Source organism: Pyxicephalus adspersus, chromosome 5, assembly GCF_032062135.1.
Source record: "Pyxicephalus adspersus chromosome 5, UCB_Pads_2.0, whole genome shotgun sequence".
Classification (NCBI taxonomy): Eukaryota; Metazoa; Chordata; class Amphibia; order Anura; family Pyxicephalidae; genus Pyxicephalus; species Pyxicephalus adspersus.
The window spans coordinates 127288048-127311150 of NC_092862.1; the positions used below are offsets into that span (position 1 = coordinate 127288048).

A 23103-nucleotide genomic window follows, 5' to 3' on the forward strand; every position below is an offset into this window, starting at 1 on the left:
TCATATATGTTGATATTAACTGAAGCTTTAGACCTCCAGGTTTTCTACTCAGGCAACTGATAACATCTACACTATGTGGAAGTTTTTATCACTCTGAATCATTTTAGTTGCAAGACATTTTTGAAGCAAACGATATCTGGTAATGATTTTCTGTGTTTTCAACAATTTTAATGTTCACTCTGTTCTTAATTGTATTTTATTAACTTATGTTTGTCTTTAAAAAAAAAAAATCTCAAAAACTATTGAAAAGAAAAACTAAAAACAAATATATAAAAAATTAAAAAATATAAAAATTGCCTTAGATTTTTTTTTTTAAAGTAATTTATAGACGTATATACCTTATATGTGATTTGTTTTATGCTTTTAACACATGCAAACATAAGGATGTAAAGATAAGTCAAATTATTTGTTATGGATAGTGCCCTTTACACATCCTTTATTGACTGGTAAGAATGGTAAGAGCAATAAATAAAAAAATAAAAAAATGTAGACCTCAGTTGTGAAACAAAAACATTTAAACCAGTCAGCCAGGTCTGTGGTGCATTTGATGAATTTGTGTCAGAAGGTCAGACTTGGGCTTGCCCGTACCTTTTTTTTCTGTTTACTGTGTGAGACAAAAAAAACGATACCTGTTAAACCCCACCCTCCTAGTGACACTGAATAAAGTATAAGAGAAAGATGACAGGTCACTTGTTTTTTTACAACTCAAACAAGACATAAGAGGAGAGAATGTTTCTCCTGGGCATTGTGACGCTTTTTGCTGCACTGGGGATTGCAGGTATGTAATTATTACTGAAATATTATTACTATTATTTTTATTTATTATTAATATTATTATTAAATATTATTTATATAGCGCCAACATATTAGCGCCGTACAATCAATAAGGAATAGGAAATATTTATCAATAATTGTTCCTTCTGTGGATCAATAAAACAGTGTAATAATATGATTGGTAAGTGTGTAAATTAAAATATTTGCATTGTATATATTTATAAAATAAAAAGTAAAAATATATTTTATGAACAATATAAAATATTCTTTGTCTATGTCAGCAGATAAACAAGCTTTTTCATTGAAAACAGTGTTTCAAGTTCAGATGCAACTGTTGACTACCCAACTTTCTAAAAAGGCTATGCCTACGTCTGTAAATTTCCTATGCTTGAACATGGTGTTCCGTGCTCTATTTTTTTGCATTGGGCACATCTTGAATGCTATATGTTCTTTTGCATGAAAAATAAATCTTCTTTACATTCATTCTCAACACTGTTCCTGTCCATGTCAGAAATTTGCATGCCCCCAAAAAACATTGAACATGGACAGCCCCCCATAATGGCTGCAGCAAGTAAGCCAATCTGGGAACTTTGATGTCATCCTTGCTGTCTCTAAAACATGATAGAAGAATACTCCTTGTATGTCACTCCTTTGCTGGATAGATTAGGAAAGTATTATTACCATACTGCAGTAATTCAAAAGGACAAAGAGAAAGAAAGAGGTTCAGGCTCCAAGATTTTTAGGTGCAACAATTTAATTATGTATTGATATATATATTTGTTTTCATACGTTATTATCATACAAATCTCATTAGGCATATATCCAGTCCAGTTAGAACTTCATTAGACTGGAGTATATAAACTAGACATATAGTTCTAGCTATAATACAGTGGGTAATCGTATTAGTCTGTAATCCCGACGCGTTTTGCCTCACTGGGCTTCTTCAGGGTACTGTATTGATGTAGGGACTGTACGGTATTTGGATTGTTGAAAGAAAAAAATATTGGGTATCACCTTTTCCTAGGGACATGATTCAGGTGAATCGCTTCTTTCACACAATTAGATGCATCGGAATAGTGTATAAGTAAATAGGAATAGTGCCAATGGTATATGGGTTGTTGGTACAATGCAGATCCTTTTTCAGTAGGCTAAAAATGATTGCTATAATGGATAGTTGTTATTTGCTGTACCTGTATGCCAGAGAGTCCTGTGTATTGATGGCTCAGGAAAGTTTGCATCCATATTGTAAACAAATTGGAGCACAAAAAAAGAATTGTGTTAGCAGCCTCTGGTCACGCTTGTTCTTTCTCTTTGTCCTGGTCCTTTTGAATTATCCTAAATACTAAAAGAAGTAGCTCCATAACTCACTAATGGAGGGGGGGAAACGTATTGCTTTATTTCCCTTACTGCAGTAATGCTGCAAAATGTAAATCACAGATGAGACAGTGACACCTTGCTCAGCAATATTTTGAAGAAGTGTTTCACAAATGTCACAAAATGTATAGATGTAGAATGAAAAAAGACAATATATAATACACAATACACAATGGAATGCTTACTATATAAACATTTGATGCAAAATATAGGGTTGCTCCCTAAGGTAAAAGATTATTAAAATATCTGTGCTGACAATTTAAACCTTAAAAAATATGCAATGTAAGTATAGTCTATTATGCTCTGAGCAATGTTTCTCACTAAACAGGTTCTTTTGTACTGCTGTTTTTATGTGGATAATATGCTCAATGAATGACGGTTTTTCTTCTTGTCCTTTCCTAACAGGTTCCACCCCTTCATGTTATAGTAAGTACAAAAGCTTCAGCATATTATACTAATTATTTCTGCAACAACAATTCTTTACCTTGCCTATAAAGTGCAGGTGTATTTATAACTATTTTCACAGTTAACAGAGTGGAAAAAGGGAGAAAGGATAAGATTTCAGATTTTTAATTTTTGCATCAGTCTCTTCTAGCTAGAATCCATATACCCCAAGAAACTCGCCAGTAGCATCTTAGACATTAACCTGACGGAGATTTTATTTGTACTGCATTCTATTAAAAAATGTTTTGCCTGCAGGAAGCTATCGTTCAATCGGGTTGTATGGGGCTGCATTGTGGTTGCTATTGCTGCTATAGTACTGGAGATGGTCCACGATCCACCACAACCATATCTAACAGCATGGGCCTTATTTATTAACCTCCTGGGCAGTTCATTTCTGTCCGGATTTATATGTCTAAAACCGGTACATTGTTTTTCATGAAAATTTATTTTACAGTATAATATAATAATATGAGTATAATAAATTTTGAAACACAAAATCATGTCAAAATAATATTTTAAAAATGTTTTTAAAAAATAAATATTATACTCATACAATTATAATTTACTGTGAAATACATTTTCATTAAAGACAATGTACCGCTTTTACACATTTAGATCTACTGTACTGCATTCAATACAGTTAATCTGAATTGAATGCAATACAAATAGATTTGAATTTCCCGCCGCGCCCCGAACGGAACGTCCGCACGCACGCGCGGGAACTCCGTGGTGACTCATCAAGTGCAGAGAACGCTGGCCAGAGGAAGAAAGAAGACACAAAGTATGATAAAGGACGCCGGTGGATCAGGTAAGACTCGATTTACTATCATTTTCAACAGGTTAGGTACCCAGAGTGTGACTCGGGGTTACCGCTTCCAGCATCTTTTTTCTGTCACATTCGGGGTTACCGCTGCGCGGTTAAAGCTCTTCAGGTCTGGAGATGATAGACTATCATGGGATAGCCTGGGTGATCCGGCAAACTTGAAATTATTTTTCTTTTGTTTCTTTTTTTTAATGTAAATTTTTATTGAGATATTGCAAATAATACCAACATAACAATGAAAAGAAAAAGAAAAGACAACAGAAAGAAATGACAACAGACAAATAATATAGAGCAAACCATGTACATAGACTCAAAGTTACAAACTCTAAATTTTAACAAGTCAACATAGACATTCCAACATATTACGAATATGAAAACAATGCAGAAAAACAAGTAGTCACTTTGAATACAAACCAGAAATAAACCAGGCTGAATGTTTAAACTATGTTTCCTGTTCAGGTCAAATAGGAACACTGACAACATTCAAGTGAGTGAGGAGTAATATTGGTCCCAAACGGACCAAATCGCCTCATGTTTATCCATCTGACCATTTATTCTGACCAATAACAACTCCATTTTTTTCACATCCTCTATACGTTTATGTAAATTGAAAACCGTTGGGGAAGGTGCAGCCTTCCAGGGTGAAGTAATGAGGCACCTAGCTGCCATAAGCACCTGTGCCATCATTTTAGTTTGTAGTTTAGGTAAACCTTTTATAGGGAAGCCTAAAATATGGGTAAGCCGATCTCTGCAAATAGGAACAGAGAACAAATTTGTAAGAAGATCATCCACCTTTTCCCAAAAAGGAACAATATGTGGACAAGTCCACAAAATATGGAATAGGAACCCAACCTCCTTCCTACACCTCCAGCAAAGATTATCAGCTGTTGAATAAATGGCCTTCAGGCGTTCACGTGTAAAGTACCAATGCATCATAACTTTATAGATATTTTCATGAAACAGGGAACAACAAGAACTCTTGGGGTCATTATCCAAAATTATGTACCAAATTTTTTAAGGTATCAGTCTACCCAATGCCTTCTCCCATTTCCCCATGTAAGGGTGAGTAACCTCAAACCTCAAATAAAATTGATTTTTTAAAAATCATTTTTTTTATTTAGCAAAGGTTTTCAATCCTGGACCAGATCCATTCAAGGTTTGCTGGTCATCCAGGTTCACCCATGATAGTCTATTTTCTTCAGTCCTGAAAAGCTTTAAAAAAAAAAAAAAAAAAAAAGCCCTTTAAGTGTACAGGTGGACCCTAATCAACCAATATGTGACTTCTGAATTATTTGTTGGACCCAATCGGAGATACCGTAGTGAAGGGGATGAATAAATATACACTCACAACAATATTACATTTTGCTTAGACTACTAGTGCCTAAATTTATAAATGACTGGATATGCATAAAAATGAATGTTTTAGTGCACTTGCACACTACATAGTTGTTAGTAAACCTAAAGCTGGGCAAATACTATTCGCCCAGCTTTAGGCCCACTATTAACCAATCAAAAAAAAAATCCTTGTCTAACCAATCTTCCTAAATAATAAATAAAAAAAAACAACTGTAAATGGTTTTATATGGAAGTATTTTTGAGTTTTTTGCATAATTTATAGCTAGCGTAGGAGACAGCTTGTGTATGCTGACTGTGAAACCAATAATAGGGCTAGTTTAAAAGATTGTCTGAGGTACAACATAATAACATTTCAAAAGTGACCCTTGTGGTCAGTATAGCAAACAATGAACTACTTTGATGAGATATTACCTTTTCGTCTGCCATTACTGCAGAAGGGACAGGTGATGTCCCAGCTTCAATAAATTACCCTACTGGCCTGATTGAAATTAAATTGTTACATAGTTAGGTTGAAAAAGAACATAAGCCTATCAAGTTTAACCACTAGGGAGATAATCATATCCCAGGTAAAAACTTATAGACATAGTTGATCCAGAGGAAAGCAAAAAATCCCTTATTCAATTTGCTCCATCAAGGGAAAAAATCTTTCCTGATTCCTGGATCAACAGTCTCCATTATCTTTACTTTAAAGCTTTAATACCCAGTTATATTCTGTACTTTTAGAAAAGCATCCAGCTTTTTCTTAAAGCAATCTATAGTAGTTGCTGAAACTACTTCCTGAGGGAGCCGATTCCACATTTTCACAGACCTTACAGTGAAGAATCCCTTTCTTATCCGGACCTTAAACTTCTTTACTCCAGACGCAAAGAGTGCCCTCTTGTTCTTTGTAATGATCTCAAAGTGAATAATGGGGGAGTGAGTTCTCTATATGGACCGTTTATATATTTATACAGGGTGATCATATCCCCCCTTATACGTCTCTTCTCAAGGGAGAATAGATTCAGTTCAGCTAATCTCTCCTCATAGCTGAGCTCCTCCATTCCTTTTTTTAGTTTAGTTGCCCTTCTCTGCACTCTCCCCAATTCTACAATGTTCCAAAATTCAACTGCATATTCCAGATGTGGTCTGACCAATGCTTTGTACAGGGGTAGGATTATGTCCCCATCTCTGCAGTCTATTCCTCTTTTAATACAAAAAGTACTTTGTTAGTATCAGCTATTGCAGCTTGGCATTGCATGATATTAATAAGTCTATGATCTACCAGAACCCCCAGATCCTTTTCCATTTTTGAATCCCCAAATGTATTCCCTCTAGACAGTTGTTAGCCTCCAAGTGCATAATTTTTCAACTGCAACCGCCTATCCCAAAACATGCATTTAGGTTAATAGTCTTCTCCTCAAAATTGACCTTAGACTGACATATGACCATGAAAGGGACCTTGGAGGGACAGTGATGAAAGGAAATAATAGGTAAAAATTACAAGCTCTAAAACAGTAAATTTCCCACCACTGTCCGAAAGCAAGACTAACCAGTTGTACCTTTGATTGATCTTTTTCACTCTGTTTACGTATGTGAGTACAATCATTGCTATTTTACTAGTTCTAATAATATTAGTATGCTGTAGTATGTCAGTGCACAGGGTTATCTTCCCCAGAACCTCTGATTCCCACATTATTTAATACTAAATTTTTACTACTCACCTAACCTACTAAAGTGTATGGAAGATAATAACTGTTGAGACAATTATTACACAGGGGGAAATAAGTTTTGACACGTCAACAATTTCTTCATATATATTTCTAATGGGACTACTGACATGAAGAGAACACTGGATGTCTGTAACAGCCCAAGTAATCCACCCATACAAAGAAATCAAAACAAATTCATCCATAAATTGAGTTATGTGTAATAAAGTGGAATGGCACAGGGAATAAGTATTGAACACATTAGGAAAAAAAGGTGCAAAAAGGCATGGAAAGCCAAGAAATCAGCTGAACTCTGTTAGTATTTATTAAAAAATCCTGTCCCCTATAAGTAAGGTTTAGTCCTAAGTGATGGTCTATAAAAAGGTTTCTCATTACCAAGCTATCACACAAGAAGCATCTTATGATAGAAAAAGCAAAGAGCGCTCACAAACTTATTGTTGCAAAACATACTGATGGCATTGGTTACAGACATATTTCTAAGCTTCTGCTTCAGTGAGCATCTTGGGGTCATAATCCAGAAGTGAAAGGAAGGAACATCATTTCACCTTAAACTGGCCATGACCAGGTGCTCCTCACTCCGACCAGAATCAAAAGAATAGTCAGAACAGTTGTTCAATAGCCAAGATTCACGCATAGAGAACTTCAGAAAGACCAAAGTTTAACACGTTGGATGTCATTGCATATGCTGTTTGAAGGAGAAATGGCATTGCACATCACCCAAAAACGCCATACCAGAAGAGAGATTATGGTGGGAGCATATAGTGCTGGCAGACTTCATATAAATGAAAGAAGGATAAATGGAGAAGTGTTCTAGGACAATCTTGGTAATAATCTGTTGCTTTCTACCAGGATGCTGAAGATGGAACAAGGCTGAACATGTCACGAAGACAATGATTCTAAACACACAGCTCAGGAAACTCTTAATTTCAGAAGATGAAGCTGCTAGAATGGCCATTTCAAAGTCAATCACCCAACTTGAATCTCATTGAAAATCTATGGAAAGGACAGAAGATCAGAGTTCATAGAAGAGGCCTCTGGAAGTGGCCGGTTATCAAAAGAGAACAGCAGTCACAATATCAAATGCTGTAGTAATGAATAAAATGCTGAATCTAAGCTGGACTGACGGGAATAATTTATTAATACAACCATATCTCTGTAGTTCAGGATCACCTTATTTAAAATTATTTTTAAAAATGCAAAAGTAGCTTTTTTTTTTTATATGAACCTATGATAATACTGGAAAATGCAGTGTGATATCTGGATATGTTACCTGAGCTAAAAGTTATTGTTTGTTTTAATCAGTACTGCGGACAGTATCACAACACTGGGCCTTATCAAAACTCCCCAAGATTGAAGAAGATAGACTATCATGGGTGAACGTGGGTGATCCTGCAAACCTGGAATGGATCTGGTCCAGTCTTGGAGAGTTGAAATAAATCATGCCCACTGTCTATGGTTACCATAAGCTACATGTGGAATAGTGCTCAGATCTAGGGCAGGACATATCCACTGCAAACATTTATCATTTGCTTCATGTTGCCATATTTGGCTAAATTTTAACACCATCAGGACAAGATTAACAGCAGAAATGCAGACTCGGGAATTGCAATGCTTTCCGAAAGCAATAGAGATCTATATTTCCTCTGGGGGCTCTTGTCTAGACAAAAGTAGTCTGGTGCTAGATCTTTCCCAAATTATTCCACAATCATAATTTTGTTACATAGTTCACAATTGGGTGTTGGATTTTCTTAGGGTGTCAAACAATGGAACATCATTTTTGTGAAAGTCCTCATTTATACAGGTCATTGTAAATCTAGTAGAAGTTATTTCTATTTCGTTGGATTTTTTCTTATAATGTTGAAGATGTTTTACATCTGCTTCTTTAGCTCTAGGATTATTTCTACAACTTCTTCAACTTTATAAGAACATGTCCACTTGATTTTGTCTAACTACTATTGGAAACATTACTTAGTAAGTGTAAAGATCTGTCATCGAAAAAATCCCAGTGTAATACATTTAAGACTATAGCATGACCGTTAGTTGGCTCCCTATTGTGGCCTGCCTTTCAATACACAACACACAATATTCAGTCTTTACCTAATTACTGAGAATCTGTTCATTTATTACCAGTTTACAGTTGCAGTAGTAAAGAGTGTCACGAAGTAAAATATTCAGCTCCACCATATCCTATATATAAGATGCAGTTGATATGACCTAGTTCTTTTGTAAAATAATTGTGTTTTTTTTCTAAGATATATAAACCACATACAAGCTAAATAGATCGTCTTTTGCCAAAATCCTCATTTGAGCTAATCTTGCATTATATTAATGCTGGTATCCGTCTTTCAGATGGTGTCAATGGGAATCCTCCTCTGTGTTCTACATGCAGTGGGGCATGTACACAAGCAGGGTGTACGTGCTCTAATAATACATCATGTCTACCTGATGCAGGAATGTGTTCCTTAAATTCATCTACCTGTTGCCTTCCAAACCTTTCATGGAACCCAGATCTGGTCTGCTGCACAGGTAAGTTTAGGATATAATGAAATATACTGTATATGCATTATTTTTACATAATTAAGAAACTGCTTGTATACTGCCTTCTTTTACAATTATACAATTTACAATTATATTCAGATTATACAATTATTCTTTTATAAATAAAAGCATTTTATTTATGCTTTATTATCTGCTGATACAAAATTTCCTAGTTTGGACATTAATACAATAAAAATAATTTTGGTTTGATAAAATAAATATCCCAAATGTAGACCTAATGACATCTATGACCACTAGAAACCTTCACCAACAGTGTTCCATTATAAGACTACCTCAACAACAGTAAGGACAACAAGGATATATATTACTGTATAGTCATAGCATTTTATTTTTAACTTGATTTTTTTTTATATTTAACTCTTGTAATATGAAATACAATACTTCAGCAGACGTTATTGTACATGCAACCAACATTTAGTAAAAAACTTAGAAGACACATTTTTTTTAATATGGGTAAAATAGTTTTTGACCACCTATTGTAGACCACTGCTCACAATATGATCTCAAGTTTTACACTTAGAGGCAATAGGTAACATTACTGAATTTAAGGTATTTTAGCATATGTCACACATTTGGTTTGTATATTTTATGTTGTGTCTTCTATTCCAGAAACTAAGCTTTAATTCATTTGTAGAATTGCATTTAAAAATTGTACATTTTTGTAATGCATTCCAGTGTGTTTTGAAACAGTGTATCGCTTGCATGCATTCTCTCATGCATTTTTTTTTTTTATAAATTTTATAGTAATATTGGTATTTGCTTTTTTTTGGTGAGCAACGATATGTGTTACACTGTATGGTGAATGCAAGTACCCACTGTTTAATTCTTTTAAAAAGATGCCATTGATGGAAACTGTTGCTAAATTGTAGCATGCATATTTTTTTACAAAAGAATTGGTTAGAACCATACCACCAAACAATAGAACAGAGCTTGCCAAAAGATATAGATGCAGAAAAGGGTGAAAGTGCAAAAATGAAAACTTATATCACCTAATATCACAAACAGGGACTTGGTAACAAAATAATCCATTTAGTTCAAGTCTGCTGTTGTTAAACACCTAATATTTTTTCCTTACAACTTCCATGTAAGGCAGAGGTTGGCAAACTTTTATGGCCACTAGGCCATTTCAGGGGTGGGCGGGAGCACACTAGGCCGGACTCTGAGTCCCGCCCCAATGGCTCAGCCCACCACCAGGGAACGCCCCCGAAGTAAAATCCTTCTCCTCCGTATACATTGTGGAGGAGAGGGATTTCCCTTCAGGGAGCTTTCCCTATTTATCAACGTCAGATGCGGTAAATAGGGGACCAACAGCAAGGAGGCAGCACCGGAGCTCCCGTGGCTCCAGAGCAGCAGCGGCTTTGGTAGTTCCTAATGCCCCTGGCCGATCTGGCCGGCAATCCGTGGCTCCGGAGCCACGGGTTGCCGGACGGCATTAGGCCGGATCCGTCAGGGGGCCTTAGGCCAGAACGAAATACTGGCTAGGGCAAAACGTGCCTAAAGGCCGGAGTTTGCCGACTTCTGATGTAAGGGAAGCATTTTAGAAACCTACCAATCACTTGTTCTTGTTTTAGTTAGACTGCAGCCACTGCTGGGTTGTCCAGGGAGTTGTTTTACCATATACAAAATATCTGGAAATAGCCAGTGGTTTTCTAGCTTTGCCTAAACTAGTGATTAGCATGATCTCTTGCCCCAAAAGTAGCTACAAATGAGACTTGCAACTAGACTAATCTTGGCGTGCATGCTAGGTGTGTGTATAAAATTTTTTACATGAAGCCTACATGTAGGAGAGAGTACCCACCCTTTCCCTTACCTTGTACCACCCTTTTGCTTACCAGGTTTGTATTCTATGCACAGGGCAGTATACATGGCTATCAGAAATGTAGGTAGTTATGAAACATGTAAAAAATCTGTAATCATTTTAAAGATCAAGTGAATCCGTAATGGTAACCCTTCTTTTCCTCATTTTAAATAGCAGATCCATACTGCAGTACAGCATGCCTTGCAGATGAAGTTTGTCAGTATGTTAATCAGACAGCAATTTGTGTCGCTAACACAACATACTACAAATCTCAGGGTCAGTAAGTTGTCTTTCTCTTTTTTTTCCAACCCACTCTCCTGCAAAGTGTTGCAATACTTTTTACATATCTCATTATGTTGTTATGCAATCAGATGCAGCAAGTTTAACTGTGTTTCATTTTTCTCGTGCATTTGTTTTTTAAAGATGTGTACAATACAAGCTATTCTCTGGTGTGTAAAGGTTCGAACATGACAATCTCTGTGGGTAAGAATTTGCTGGAAGTCCTGCACTACAAGCCTTCTGCATCCACTTTGTTGCATTCCAATTGTTCTGGAGCTGTAGAAAGCATATTGCAAGGACAGCGTGTATATTCATTGACAGTGCAGACTGGATCAGGTGTTTGTGGCAATAAAATCGTGGTAAGTTAGAAAATTTCAGATAAACTGTAAGGTAGTATGTCACTGTTGTTTTGTATTGTAAGCAGTACAGAACAAATCATTAATTTAAAGAATATGCCACCTAACCTAACTTGTTCTCAATATTGGGCAGCTCAAAGTTTTTCATATGGAAAACTTTGAGGAATATGGTAACTGTGGCCACTAACAATCTTAGATACCAACAAGGACAGATTAAATGATTATTATGATTACTTTCCGCCTGAATCTTTTGTGTAATAATTTAGTTCAAAATTTAGTTCAATATAGTAATTAAGTAGGAAAGTCAGAGTTTAGACACATTCTAGATCAGGCATGGGCAAACTATGGCCCCCGGGCCAAATACGGTCCGTTAGGCTTTTTTATCCGGCCCGTTGAACTCTCTCTACTTCAGCGGCTCCGCTGAAGTGGTTTCGCGGCTCTGGCCGGTGCCCCCCCCTGAACGGGGTCAGGAGAAGGACCCCACTGGGGGGCTGCACTGGCCAGAGCTGCAGACCATGTCCCCTGTACGAATCCCGGGCTCGGGGAAGGGGGGAGAACAATGCGATTGGAGAGTGGGCAGGTTTATGCCATCATGACGTCATGATCAGTGACACCTGTCTCAGCGCTCCCTCCATCTGGTCCTGGCCTGGCCCCTCTGCCAAATTTTAGAACACATTGTGGCTCCTGAGTCAAAAAATTTGCCCACCCCTATTCTAGAAATTATTCAACTGCTCAGATCTGCGATGGGAGAGTGGGCAGGGTTATGCCATCATGGCGTCACGTTCAGTGACACCCGTCTCGGCGCTCCCTCCATCTGGTCCTGGCCTGGCCCCTCTGCCAAATTTTAGAACCCATTGTGGCCCCTGAGTCAAAAAGTTTTGCGCACACCTGTTCTAGATATTAATCAACTGGGTGAAAACCACCCTTTTTGTGAGGCTTCCACCACAATCCTTTAAATAGTGGCACAGGCTTAATATAAATCAAAAGTTTTGTACTGAGCAACCATGCAGATTCTAACCTTCAGTTTTTAGTTTGAATTATCAAATTGAAAGCTAATATTGTTTGTTATTTTAGTTCTGCAATAAAGGATCTGCCTGCCTGCAATTTATATTTAATTTTAGTTTTATTCTAAGTTTAATTTCACTTTAAATCAGGTTTTTTATTTGCATGAACTTTTCTGGGAATGCAAAAACCTGCTGACACAAACCAAAGCCCATAGTGATATGTCATAAAAGTAGCCAGAGAAGCCTAAAAGTTTTGTGAACAAGGGCTGAGATCAGAAAGGTTATTGCAAATGTTTTTTTAGTAACATGTCCTAATGTCTCTTTATTTGCTTGTGTGTTTTTAATAGTATGTTTAAAAATTATGTCCTTATAGCCTTAGCATATTTTTTTTGTAATACCATTTTTTACTCATTTCATTTATAGAAAAACAATACTCATGTGTCTTACACAAATGCTATTAACATTCCTGCGAACACTGACAATGGACTTGTTGGAGCTGGCAATCTCAGCATTGAGTTCTCTTGCACATATAACATATCCATGTGGACTTCTTTGACCACAGTGCTTAATCCAGTTATGAGGTAAGTACTCCCAAGTCTCCTCCTGAATGAAGTGGATGGTCAATGGTCTTCTTGAGAAGTTGACTCTGGTTACAAAGAAAACATTGGGTTATGTTTAGACTGACCATGAGGTTGCAGTAGAGTGACAGTTTCCACATGCCAGTGAACTACTGCCTCAGGGGAGACCCTACATATAGCTTCTCCCAGAAGAAGCCCTTTGTTAGAACATTTAATTCAGGTTTGTCAAGCTCTGGCCCGCAACGTCCTATTTTCTGGCCCCGAGAGAAATCCTAAACATGAATTGCTGCTGTCCCGCGGTTGCATTGAAATAGCACTGCTACTACAATTCCCGGCATCACTCGCGTCTATAGACCAGCGGCCTCTCTATCTGTGTGTGGCCCCGCATTGGACTGTTTTGTAGACGCAGAGAATTGTAGTACCCATGTTATTTCAGTAAAGAGGGAGTTCCAGACACTCATAACATTAAGCCCCGCATTAGACTGTTTTCTTGACGCAGGGAATTGTAGTACCCCTGTTATTTCAGTGAAGAGGGAGTTCTAGCCACTCATAAGATTTAAAAAAAAAATCTTAGGCCTCTTTCTCTATTAAAGGCTTGTTCCAGATTGAATGTTAAGCAAAACCTCTTTGTTTCCATATGAAAAGAGTTTTTCATCCAATAAGAAGGAAAAACTTCCCCAATTTTTTCAATAAATTTCAAGTTTGGCTCGCAACTTTGTCTAAGTTTTTCATTTTGGCCCACTGTGTATTTGAGTTTGACACCACTGATCTAACTGGTTTTACCTGCCATTCAGTGCTCCATTAAAGAGCTTGTCAATTCTTCTTCTGTTGAGAAAAAGTTCCCCAGAAAGGAAGTGAGGAACAATCTGCACAGGGTAAACGGCAAGAAACAAAAATCTGACATTCTACTATTGTAATTGTTTCTGTTTCTGTCTGTGTTGCTGTTGGAGAGTTTCTCCACTTTGCGCCCAGCAAAATGTCAGCAGGACAAAAAGGGAGGATCACTCTTCTAAAAAGAGTCCTATATTAATATAATAATGCTATAGGGGTTTTAATTATTTTCCATTTTTAATAGTTAAATACAAGGATGAAGAAAACCACTGAACCATTGGCCCAAAACCTTGTGTGTTTTGCAGAAAATTCTATTGCAAACTTTTATCTGGCAATGATGGACATTGATACCCTTAAGCTGCGAACACACGTCAGATTTTTCTCGCCCAATAATCGGCATCAGCCAGATATCGGGCGTGAATCTGGCGTGTGTACAGTCGGTGTCGTTCATTGTCCGTGGATCCGTCCTGGCGGATCCACGAACGATGAACGGCGAGCGATCCTAATGCAAGGGAAGGGGGAGAGCGCGCAGCAGGGTGCCACTCCGTCGCTCTCCCCCTCCCCTCTCTATAGAGCAGAACGGTGCTATATGTACAGCACCATTCATGCATCGTGTAGTCCTTTGCACGTGTGTACGCAGCTTTAGATATAGGAATCATTGGTCATCAGCTAAATATTCCTTGCAACAAGCACATGTGCAAATATAAAAGGTTCAAAGCATATACAATAAATGCATATTTGAAATTTTAACATTTTTTTAGTTATGGTTGTCACATTTATATATACAGAAAAAGTTACGAATGCTGTAAGTTTGATTGATTTATTCTTGATGTTACATTAAAAAAAGCACAAGTTTGTGGTCTGATAATACTACAACTGATAACAAGTACAAGCTTTTAAACAACTTCTCCTTTTTTACAGCACAGAAAACCTTAATTCTGGAGGCTCTGCTGATGCCCTCACATCACTCGCAGCTTTTACCAACCCATCGTACACTAACCCCATGTTGCAATCCCAATCACAGGATCTGGACATTGGATCCACTCTTTATTTTGGCATGAGCACCCAGTTCGCTGATCCTGCTTTTGTTTTGCGGGTTGATCAGTGCTTTGCTACCCCAACCAGTGATGGTTCTGGCTCTATTAAAGTACAGCTGATTCAAGGAGGGTAAGCCTTTAAGAAAGAGGTTCTAAGGTAGAACATTTAATAAATCCCAGACTTTTGTGTTTTACCAATGTTCTTTTTGTTTTGTTTTTTAGCTGTGCTACAGGTGATGGTCCCTATATCAAAGTGGTGGAAAATGGTGTTTCAAAGGAGGTCCGCTTCAGCATAGCTTCTTTCTCCTTCCAGAATTATAACAGTGTTTACATTTTCTGTGATGCTCGGCTGTGTAGCCATTCATCTGGAAAATGCTCATCAGTGAGTTCATATTTATTTTTTGTATAATATCTAACTAACATGCATCTCTAAAATATGGTGTTCCTTATTAGCATCATATTTACATTTTGTTTCCATTCTCTGCAGTGTGCATCATCTCGTGATGTTTCTGAAGAGCCTACGCGGTTTTCCGTTGGTCCTTTTACATTTGTTGGTAAATATTTCTTTAACAAAATACACATTAGGGAAAACTTTGCTGTTTAGTAGATATTTTATACTAGCTTGCCTAATAGTTTAATAGCTTTATCAAGCAGTATATTTAATTAAAACAAAATCTCTTAAAGTTACATACAGTAATTTTTCTTTCTATTATCCATGCTTTGCTGAGTTTTTTTTTCTACAAGCCTATAAGACCTTTTGAATAATTGTTACTTGTAACAAATAATTGTCACACTGATGACTGCATCACCCACCCACTGATCTTCATAGAGAGTATATTCAAATTTGTTTAATTTTCAATAAATAATACTAAACAAGATGTTTTATTCAGTGTTGCCAAAAGGTTCATTCCACATTAGTGACCCCGACAAAAGAGGCATCATGCCAGCAACAAGAAAAAAATGTAATCACTCACCTACTCCTATCACTTTGTTTCCTTATTGAAATGTTGGAGAGCTCACCACCAAGAGAAAAACTGTAATGACAGTTTGCTGGTGACTTCTTAGGGACCTTTGTCACAGTCAAGTTGCTACATGGGACATGGCCCCAATGATCAGTTCAGATCCCATGTCAGGCAAAAATGTGTATTATAGCTTTTCTTTTCTTAATACTTTTTTTTAAAAAATTGCCTCTGTAGGCCTTTCTTAATATTAATCCCAAACCTCTAATAGTCTTGGGACCTTCTTGGATCAGAAATAGGAACAGAGAGGATATGTGCCTCCCCATTAAAACTCCTCGGCAATCTAGTTTGCAGAAGAAGGGGCCAAAAAGTGTGCACCCCTTTTTCCTTTGCCAAAACCAGACCCCTTCTTGCCCCAAAGATGACAAGGGACATCATTTGGTATGGGTATTATCCTCCATAAGGAGACCACAGTATTCTAGTGAACTGTGGGCAGGGAGCTTATTGGAATTTGGAAGCTCCCTTTAATAAGGCAGAACCCATATATCACCCCAGGGATAAAGAATAAGGGCACATAGTTCTCCTTATCCATTCCTAATCACAAAAATAAAACACAATAGAAAAAGATTTCTTTATTGCTCATTTTTGACAAGTAATTACCTTTTATTCCAAATAGGAGATCCCACTAACTGTCCAGCACCAACTGTCCGCATGGCACAATGATAGGAGCTTTGTCTAGGTGGACAGAGTCCTCCATTGTTTACCTGTGTTTAGCCAATCCAGCTGATAACCTAAAAATGTTGGCACAAGTATTTTTAGGCTTTTGCAATTTAAGTTTATGGAAATTACACTAAATAGTATGTGTGTGTATATATATTTATATATATATATATAGGAAATATATAGAAATATAGTAATATAGTGTACAAAAACACACACAGGGCAATGCTGTGGCCACCTACCAGCTTTTAAATAAACATAATAAGCAGACCCATTTGGTCCAATGTTAACCATTTTTTGCAGGGGTGGTGGTAAAACTGGTCAAAACCTCTTGCAAAAACTGCTAGTCTGATCCTAGCCTAAGAAAGTTTGAATTGCTGCTAAAGCATACATTCTGTTCCCTGTCTTAAGGTGCGTACACACTTCCAATTTTTATCGTTCAAAACGAACGACGAACGAACGACGAACGATCGATTGGGCAAAAATCGTTCGTAAAAAAAGTAACCAACGACGCGACGACGAGGAAAGTCGTTGGAAACGAACGACCGGACCGGCGGATCGGATTGGACGACGATCGTTGAACATCGTTCGTGTGTACGATCGTTCGTTGATCGTCCATGGTCTGAGCATGCGTAATGAACGAACGTTCATTCACTTTCCTGTCGTGCACATAGTTCCTCTATCGCTCAAACGATCGTATCTATTGTGTGTACAATATCTACGAACGATCGTGTCATTATCTCTATGTGCAGGATCGGTGCTATACGATCGTTCGTAGATATCGTGCAGGATCGTTCGTCGTTGGTTTTCCAACGATAATAATTGGAAGTGTGTACGTAGCTTTAAGCACACAAATATTAGTTGATGTATAGATTTAGGGAGATCTTTCAGGTTTGCTGCACAACAATACAATAATAAATATGTGGTTACATTTTACATTGGTGTATTTTATGTGGAAAAATATTACATGCATAATATAATTATGCATGATCCAGATAATAAATAGACAGCTTTGTTTTTTATAGTGACAGGATCTAGTTTCTAGTTAATGTGATAAGTGCAAACAACAATATTTAAATATTTTGTCTTCAGATACCCAGGATAATTCTGCGATCTTCGCCAAAGGTAAGAATAAATGCTTTCAGAAAATTTTTGAGTATATAATGGTAAGTTTTTTGCAAATACCAATAAACCCCTATTCTGGGCTATCCTAGTGTTAAATAAGAGTCACTATAATTTTTGTAGTTTTTCAGTTTAGTTTCCATAACCTGATTTTTGGCTTTTTTTGGGTAGCTTTTGGAGGCTAATTTAATTAATTCCCTCCTGATGGTAGCTTTGAAAGCTCCAGTTCATGGCATGGGATATGTCGCCCAAAGTTTTCATCAATGGCAGCCTTGATTTTCACGTTTAGTAGTTTATCTTGTAGTAGGTTATCATTCAAACTCCAGCAGACATTAGACGGTCTTCCTCCCAGTCCCATGAGCGTAACTACCAAAGGGTCATAGGCAGACCAGGTAGACGAAAGAACGTGGGCACTGAACACATAGTCAATCCTAGCATAGTGCTGGTGGGCTGAGGAGCAGTGTCTAAAGTCCCTGTAGGAGGGATTTAATTCAGGGTGCCTTGTGCTTTAGGTAAGGTCTGAGACAGAAGATCTTTAAAGAATGCCAGTTGAATGCGATAGGCTATAAATGTGACTAATTGTCCCGATAGAGTGCATCTCACTAAAATGAATCAGGGTCCTTCACTACCTCCATCCCATGTAAATTCCCTGCGGTCCCCGCAGGTCCTAGGGACACGTCTCCCTCCTCCGATGTCCAGCCACAAAGTGCAGAGACGTTCTACGGGGTCTCCCCGTGAAGTTGGTGCATGCGTCAGTGTGGCCGGGATTTAGCGGTGGGAAATTTAAATAGTTTTGCATTGGATTCAATACAAAAGGGCTGTATTGAGTCCAATAAAAAGAAATATTCATATTATATATATATATATATATATATATATTATATATATATATATATATATATTATATATGCTGCTGTACAGTTATATTACATTATACATTATTTTTTTAACAGGTTTTTGTGTTTTTTTTTTTTAAAGTTTATTATTAAATGTGATAAATGTATTAACTATTAGACATGTGTCGGTGAGTTATGCCCAAGAATTATAGGTCTACAATGTAAAATAAATTTACATGCAAAAAATTGTACTGCTTTTTGCATGGAAATACGGTCAGAATCAGACTGCTAGGGGGGTAAATGTTTTGCTAGGCACAACGCTACCCCACAATGTTTTTTGAGGGCATTGGCCGTGTAAAACTTTTGGTGAAATTGGTCACACATACATAATACACATTTTTATGGGAATTTTGAAAATACTTATGCACAAAATGCAAAGTTACCACTCAATATCATTGTACTAAACCATAGGGTTTATTTAACAATATCCTTCTATTTTCTAGGTCTGCCTTTTACTGTGCTCCTGATCAGCCTTCTAGGATCTTTGACGCTTATTTCAGAGTTTTAAGTACTAGATTACTGGATCTTGGAGAAGAGGGTCCATTTTTTTCTGAACCAGTTGGGCATTTGCACAGCCGCAGTCGTTTACTTTGTAAACAAACATTGCAACATTTGGAGATAATAAAATATATAAAAATTTTATTATTGTTCTGCTTTCAAATAAAATGATTTTACAGGGCTTTAAAAACTGCTATAGTCATGTATACAACCTTTCTAATGTATATTTGGTATGTAAATAAATGTAACCAATCCTTTTTTTGTTAAATTTAAAACCATGTATTCCAATTACATGTTTTTTTTAAATATATATACTGTATAGGAATGAAGATATGCTAATTTCCTTACCTAACCTGTTTAAAGAGTTAGATCTGTTTTCAGAAGTTTCAGAACATAAAATGAATAGGAATAAATCAGTGGCTCCTAACATCTCACTCCTGGAATCTGTGGTAACACAACCTAAAGGAAACTTTGATTTTAAGTGGAATACTAAAGCCATCACTTATATTGGCATACAAATTACCCCCTCTCTGAAAACGCTTTATTCAGCCAACTATCTCACTTTGTTCCACACTACAGCAAGAGACTTAAACAGATGGCATTTTTCCCCTTCTTAATGGTTTGGAAGAATAGCAACGATTAAGATGAATATTTTACCTAGACTATTATATCTATTTTGGACGCTCCCTTTAGCGATCCCTAAAATGATTCTTGGAAACATACAGAACAAGCTACTCAAATTTATATGGGGCAACAAGCAACACCATATCAATGCGTCAAGTTGTACACTCCAAAGAAATTGAGAGGTTTGGGAGTTCCCAATATAGCACTATACCATAGAGCTGCTCAAATAGCAGCTCTAGGATAGAGCACTCTACCACATCCTAGACCGCAATGGACTGACCTGGAAGCCCTAGTTTGCCCTTCCATACGGTAGAGGTACTTATGTGGACACCTTCCAAAAGGAGACCTGCAATTCTCTGCCCCTCTCTCTCTTATGCTTTGCAGTTTGGGATGGGCAAAAGAACAATTACAAACTTCACTCTCAACATGCTCCTCTTACACCTCTTTGGAAAAACCTTGTGTCGCGGCTCCACAGGGCCAAGTGGTGGACCCACTATGTCACCTAGCCTGTGGGTGGAGATGGGCGCAGGGTCCAAGCAGTAGTCCTGGCAAGATACTGCCAGGTTGCAGCCGCCGTGCCCGCCAAGGCAGGTGAATGCTAACAAGCAGGAACCAAAACGTAGTGCCAGAGGGAAATCCAAAAGAGTAGTCAAACGAACCAAAGGTCAGGGAAGGCAGCAAACAAGTATCATCAGGAAACAAGCCGGGGTTCGTACACAGATATCACTGGAACAATACGCAGGAACTGGATGATTTTATTTTAATGTAAATTTCTGGTTTGGGTTTTCTTTTTGGGGGGATTTTTTTTAATTATGTTTATTTTGGATTTTTATCCTTTACATATGTTTAAATAAAGAATGTTAAAAAATTAGGGTTGTTCATAAAGATTTCAACAGATTTAAATGTCTCCAGGGTGTCTTTTTTATCTTCTGGGTGTTCATTTCTTTGTTTTGGGGTGTAATTTGGTGGTAGTAGAGTTGTTTAAGACAATACATGTAAGAACAACACATTTTAGAAGGCGCTATATTGTAAGTTTTTTGTTTTTATATTTTACTACAAATAGCAAAACACAGCAAAGTTGGAACTTTAAAACTTTGTGTAGTGTTTCTTCATATTTTTCACGAAATCACGAAAATAATACACCATTGGTATATTGCGAAGTACTTAAAACTTTTAACAATTGTCACATGTTTGTGATATAGTTTCTTATGAAAAAATAGGAAATACAAAAAGTAAATCCTGTTTTAACCATAATAAATGGGCTTTGTGTTTGTACACTTAAATGCTGCCAACCTAGATCATTGGTTTGTATCCAATGTACTTACCTTATACAGCTATTTTGTATCGAATCCACTACAAAATTATTTTAATTTCCCACCGATCCTCCCACCTGCTCTGACGCATGTAGCAACGCCACCGGTAAACCCCGTAGATCTCGTCTCTGCACTTCGTGGCTGGAGATCGGAGGAGCAGGACATGTCCCCGGGGGGACAGCGACGGAGCAGGGTAAGTGGGTTTTATTTTAGGTAAAAGCGACCCCGAGTGTGACTTGGGATTACCGCTTTTTGCAAGTAAAATCCACCCTGAGTCACACTCTGGATTACCGCTAGGGGGGTTAAAGCTCTTCATGAATGGTGAAGATAGACTATCATGGATGACCCAGCAAATTTGAATCCAAAAATGGATTGAAAAGATTAATTGAAGAGAAAACTAATAGCAAAATTTTGTTATAGACTCATTTCAGGTTCATTTATTTTCATCAGTCTTGTAGACGTTTAAAAAAAAATCATAATAATAGAGCTATACTGAAAGCCTTACAAGTCTTTGGGGTATACCTGTTAGAGATTTGTACAATAAGATGTGAACAAAGAAGCATATGTTCAGATTATGCACACTGCATCACGCTATGCAAATGGCTAGCTCACCCTGATCTTTGCAGAGTACACAGCGGGGCATAAACCATGAAGCCTATTCTTATACAATTACATTATGTACTATTACCCCTTACAGGATTTCTATGTTCCATACATCCCAATCAGATGCTATCATACAAAAGAAGTATAGTATATATAAAAACAGTGATGTCCCACAGGAATATCTCCCTCCTACCTTTCACACATTCGCTGCATATCGAACACCTTGCAGATCAGTATGTTTATGTCATTATATTACTATAGATTTTAAAGCTATACATTGTAAACCTTTCCATGCTTGCTTTCCTACAATACTTTTATAATGCTGTAGATGGCAATATTGTCATGCTGTATTATCCCCAGAAATTTATATCAGGCTATGATATTGCACTATGATCCAGGCTTTATTCTGCCAGATTATTATAAATACATACCCCCTTGGACTTTCACATATTTTGCCATGTTACAATTTGCAGTAATATATGGTATTATTCTCCTTTTCTGGAAAACCCCTATATAGGATAAACTGCAGAATATATAATTTTTAGGAACTCACATTATTTTTTAAAGGATTCCACCTGCTTAGAATTTAAAGGTCCTATATGATCCCAGAATACATCATATATTCTTGTTTCTGGATGTCATTAGATTGTAAACCCCTTTGAGGGCCAGCTAGTGACATAACTATGGACTTTGTAAAGCGCTGCTATTTTGTTGTGGAAGAAAGTCTTGGAGAAATATATCAACGTATAAAATAAAATCAACTGAAGATCCAATAAATCCATTATTGAAAGAATCAACAGTGCTCAAGGAATGGTGCCCACCAGTAACAGAATGAAGTTAGAACAATAACTAGTAGATGAATGGTAGCATCCACAGCTGTGATAGTAGAAAAAAATAATCCATCGGAATACTTTAACCCAGATGTCCGAAAACCTAGGCTTTGAAAGCTGAAGAAAATAAAACTTTTTTAACTCCATGATGAATTCTTTTTGTAGGGGTTGGAGACTGCAAACATGTGCAAAAATGCTGTCTGATCGGGTGATACCAAAACTGAACTATATGACCACGGTAAAAGCTGCCAGAAGTAGAGGAAAGCCAACATCAGTGGAACTGATCATTCAGCTACCCTGGGGGTTTGCTATCCTGACATCCTGGACACAAAATTTTCCTGGAAAGAATTGCAGACATCAATATATGAATGCTGTGCTGTACAGCAAGAAGGAATGCTTTGCAGCTGCCAGATCAGTGGAAGAACCTGTAATTTCACTCGACCAGCAAAATATTGTTTGGGGATTAATAATTGGACTATTAATATATGTGTGAGGGTTTAAGGAAAAATAGAGTGAAACATTGTTATGCTTTAACCCTAACAAAGAAAGTGGTGACACTCTACTGACTCTGCTGTCTGGCAAAGGTGTATGAATCACAAATGTTGCAGGACAGAACTAC

The 23103-nt window shown here is 37.2% G+C and overlaps 1 protein-coding gene across 1 annotated transcript; it reads left to right on the top strand.

Annotated features, from left to right (window-relative positions):
* The first annotated feature begins 727 nt into the window (after positions 1–727).
* Positions 728–20531, top strand: LOC140332177 (pancreatic secretory granule membrane major glycoprotein GP2-like). Its single transcript, XM_072413463.1, has 11 exons — positions 728–778; positions 2554–2574; positions 8827–9003; positions 11009–11110; positions 11258–11472; positions 12897–13054; positions 14804–15049; positions 15142–15301; positions 15407–15473; positions 17691–17723; positions 19060–20531. Exons 1-11 carry the CDS (start codon positions 730–732, stop codon positions 19122–19124), a joined length of 1293 nt encoding a protein of 430 aa, XP_072269564.1. The 5' UTR covers positions 728–729; the 3' UTR covers positions 19125–20531.
* Positions 20532–23103: the final 2572 nt, after the last annotated feature.

What these genes read in the sequence shown, in the direction of transcription:
- LOC140332177 (XM_072413463.1), top strand. Translation starts at nt 730, where the DNA reads ATGTTTCTCCTGGGCATTGTGACGCTTTTTGCTGCACTGGGGATTGCA. An exon ending in TTCCACCCCTTCATGTTATA is followed by an intron (nt 2,575 to 8,826) that starts GTAAGTACAAAA and finishes TCCGTCTTTCAG; the next exon opens with ATGGTGTCAATGGGAATCCT. An exon ending in GTGCTTAATCCAGTTATGAG is followed by an intron (nt 13,055 to 14,803) that starts GTAAGTACTCCC and finishes CCTTTTTTACAG; the next exon opens with CACAGAAAACCTTAATTCTG.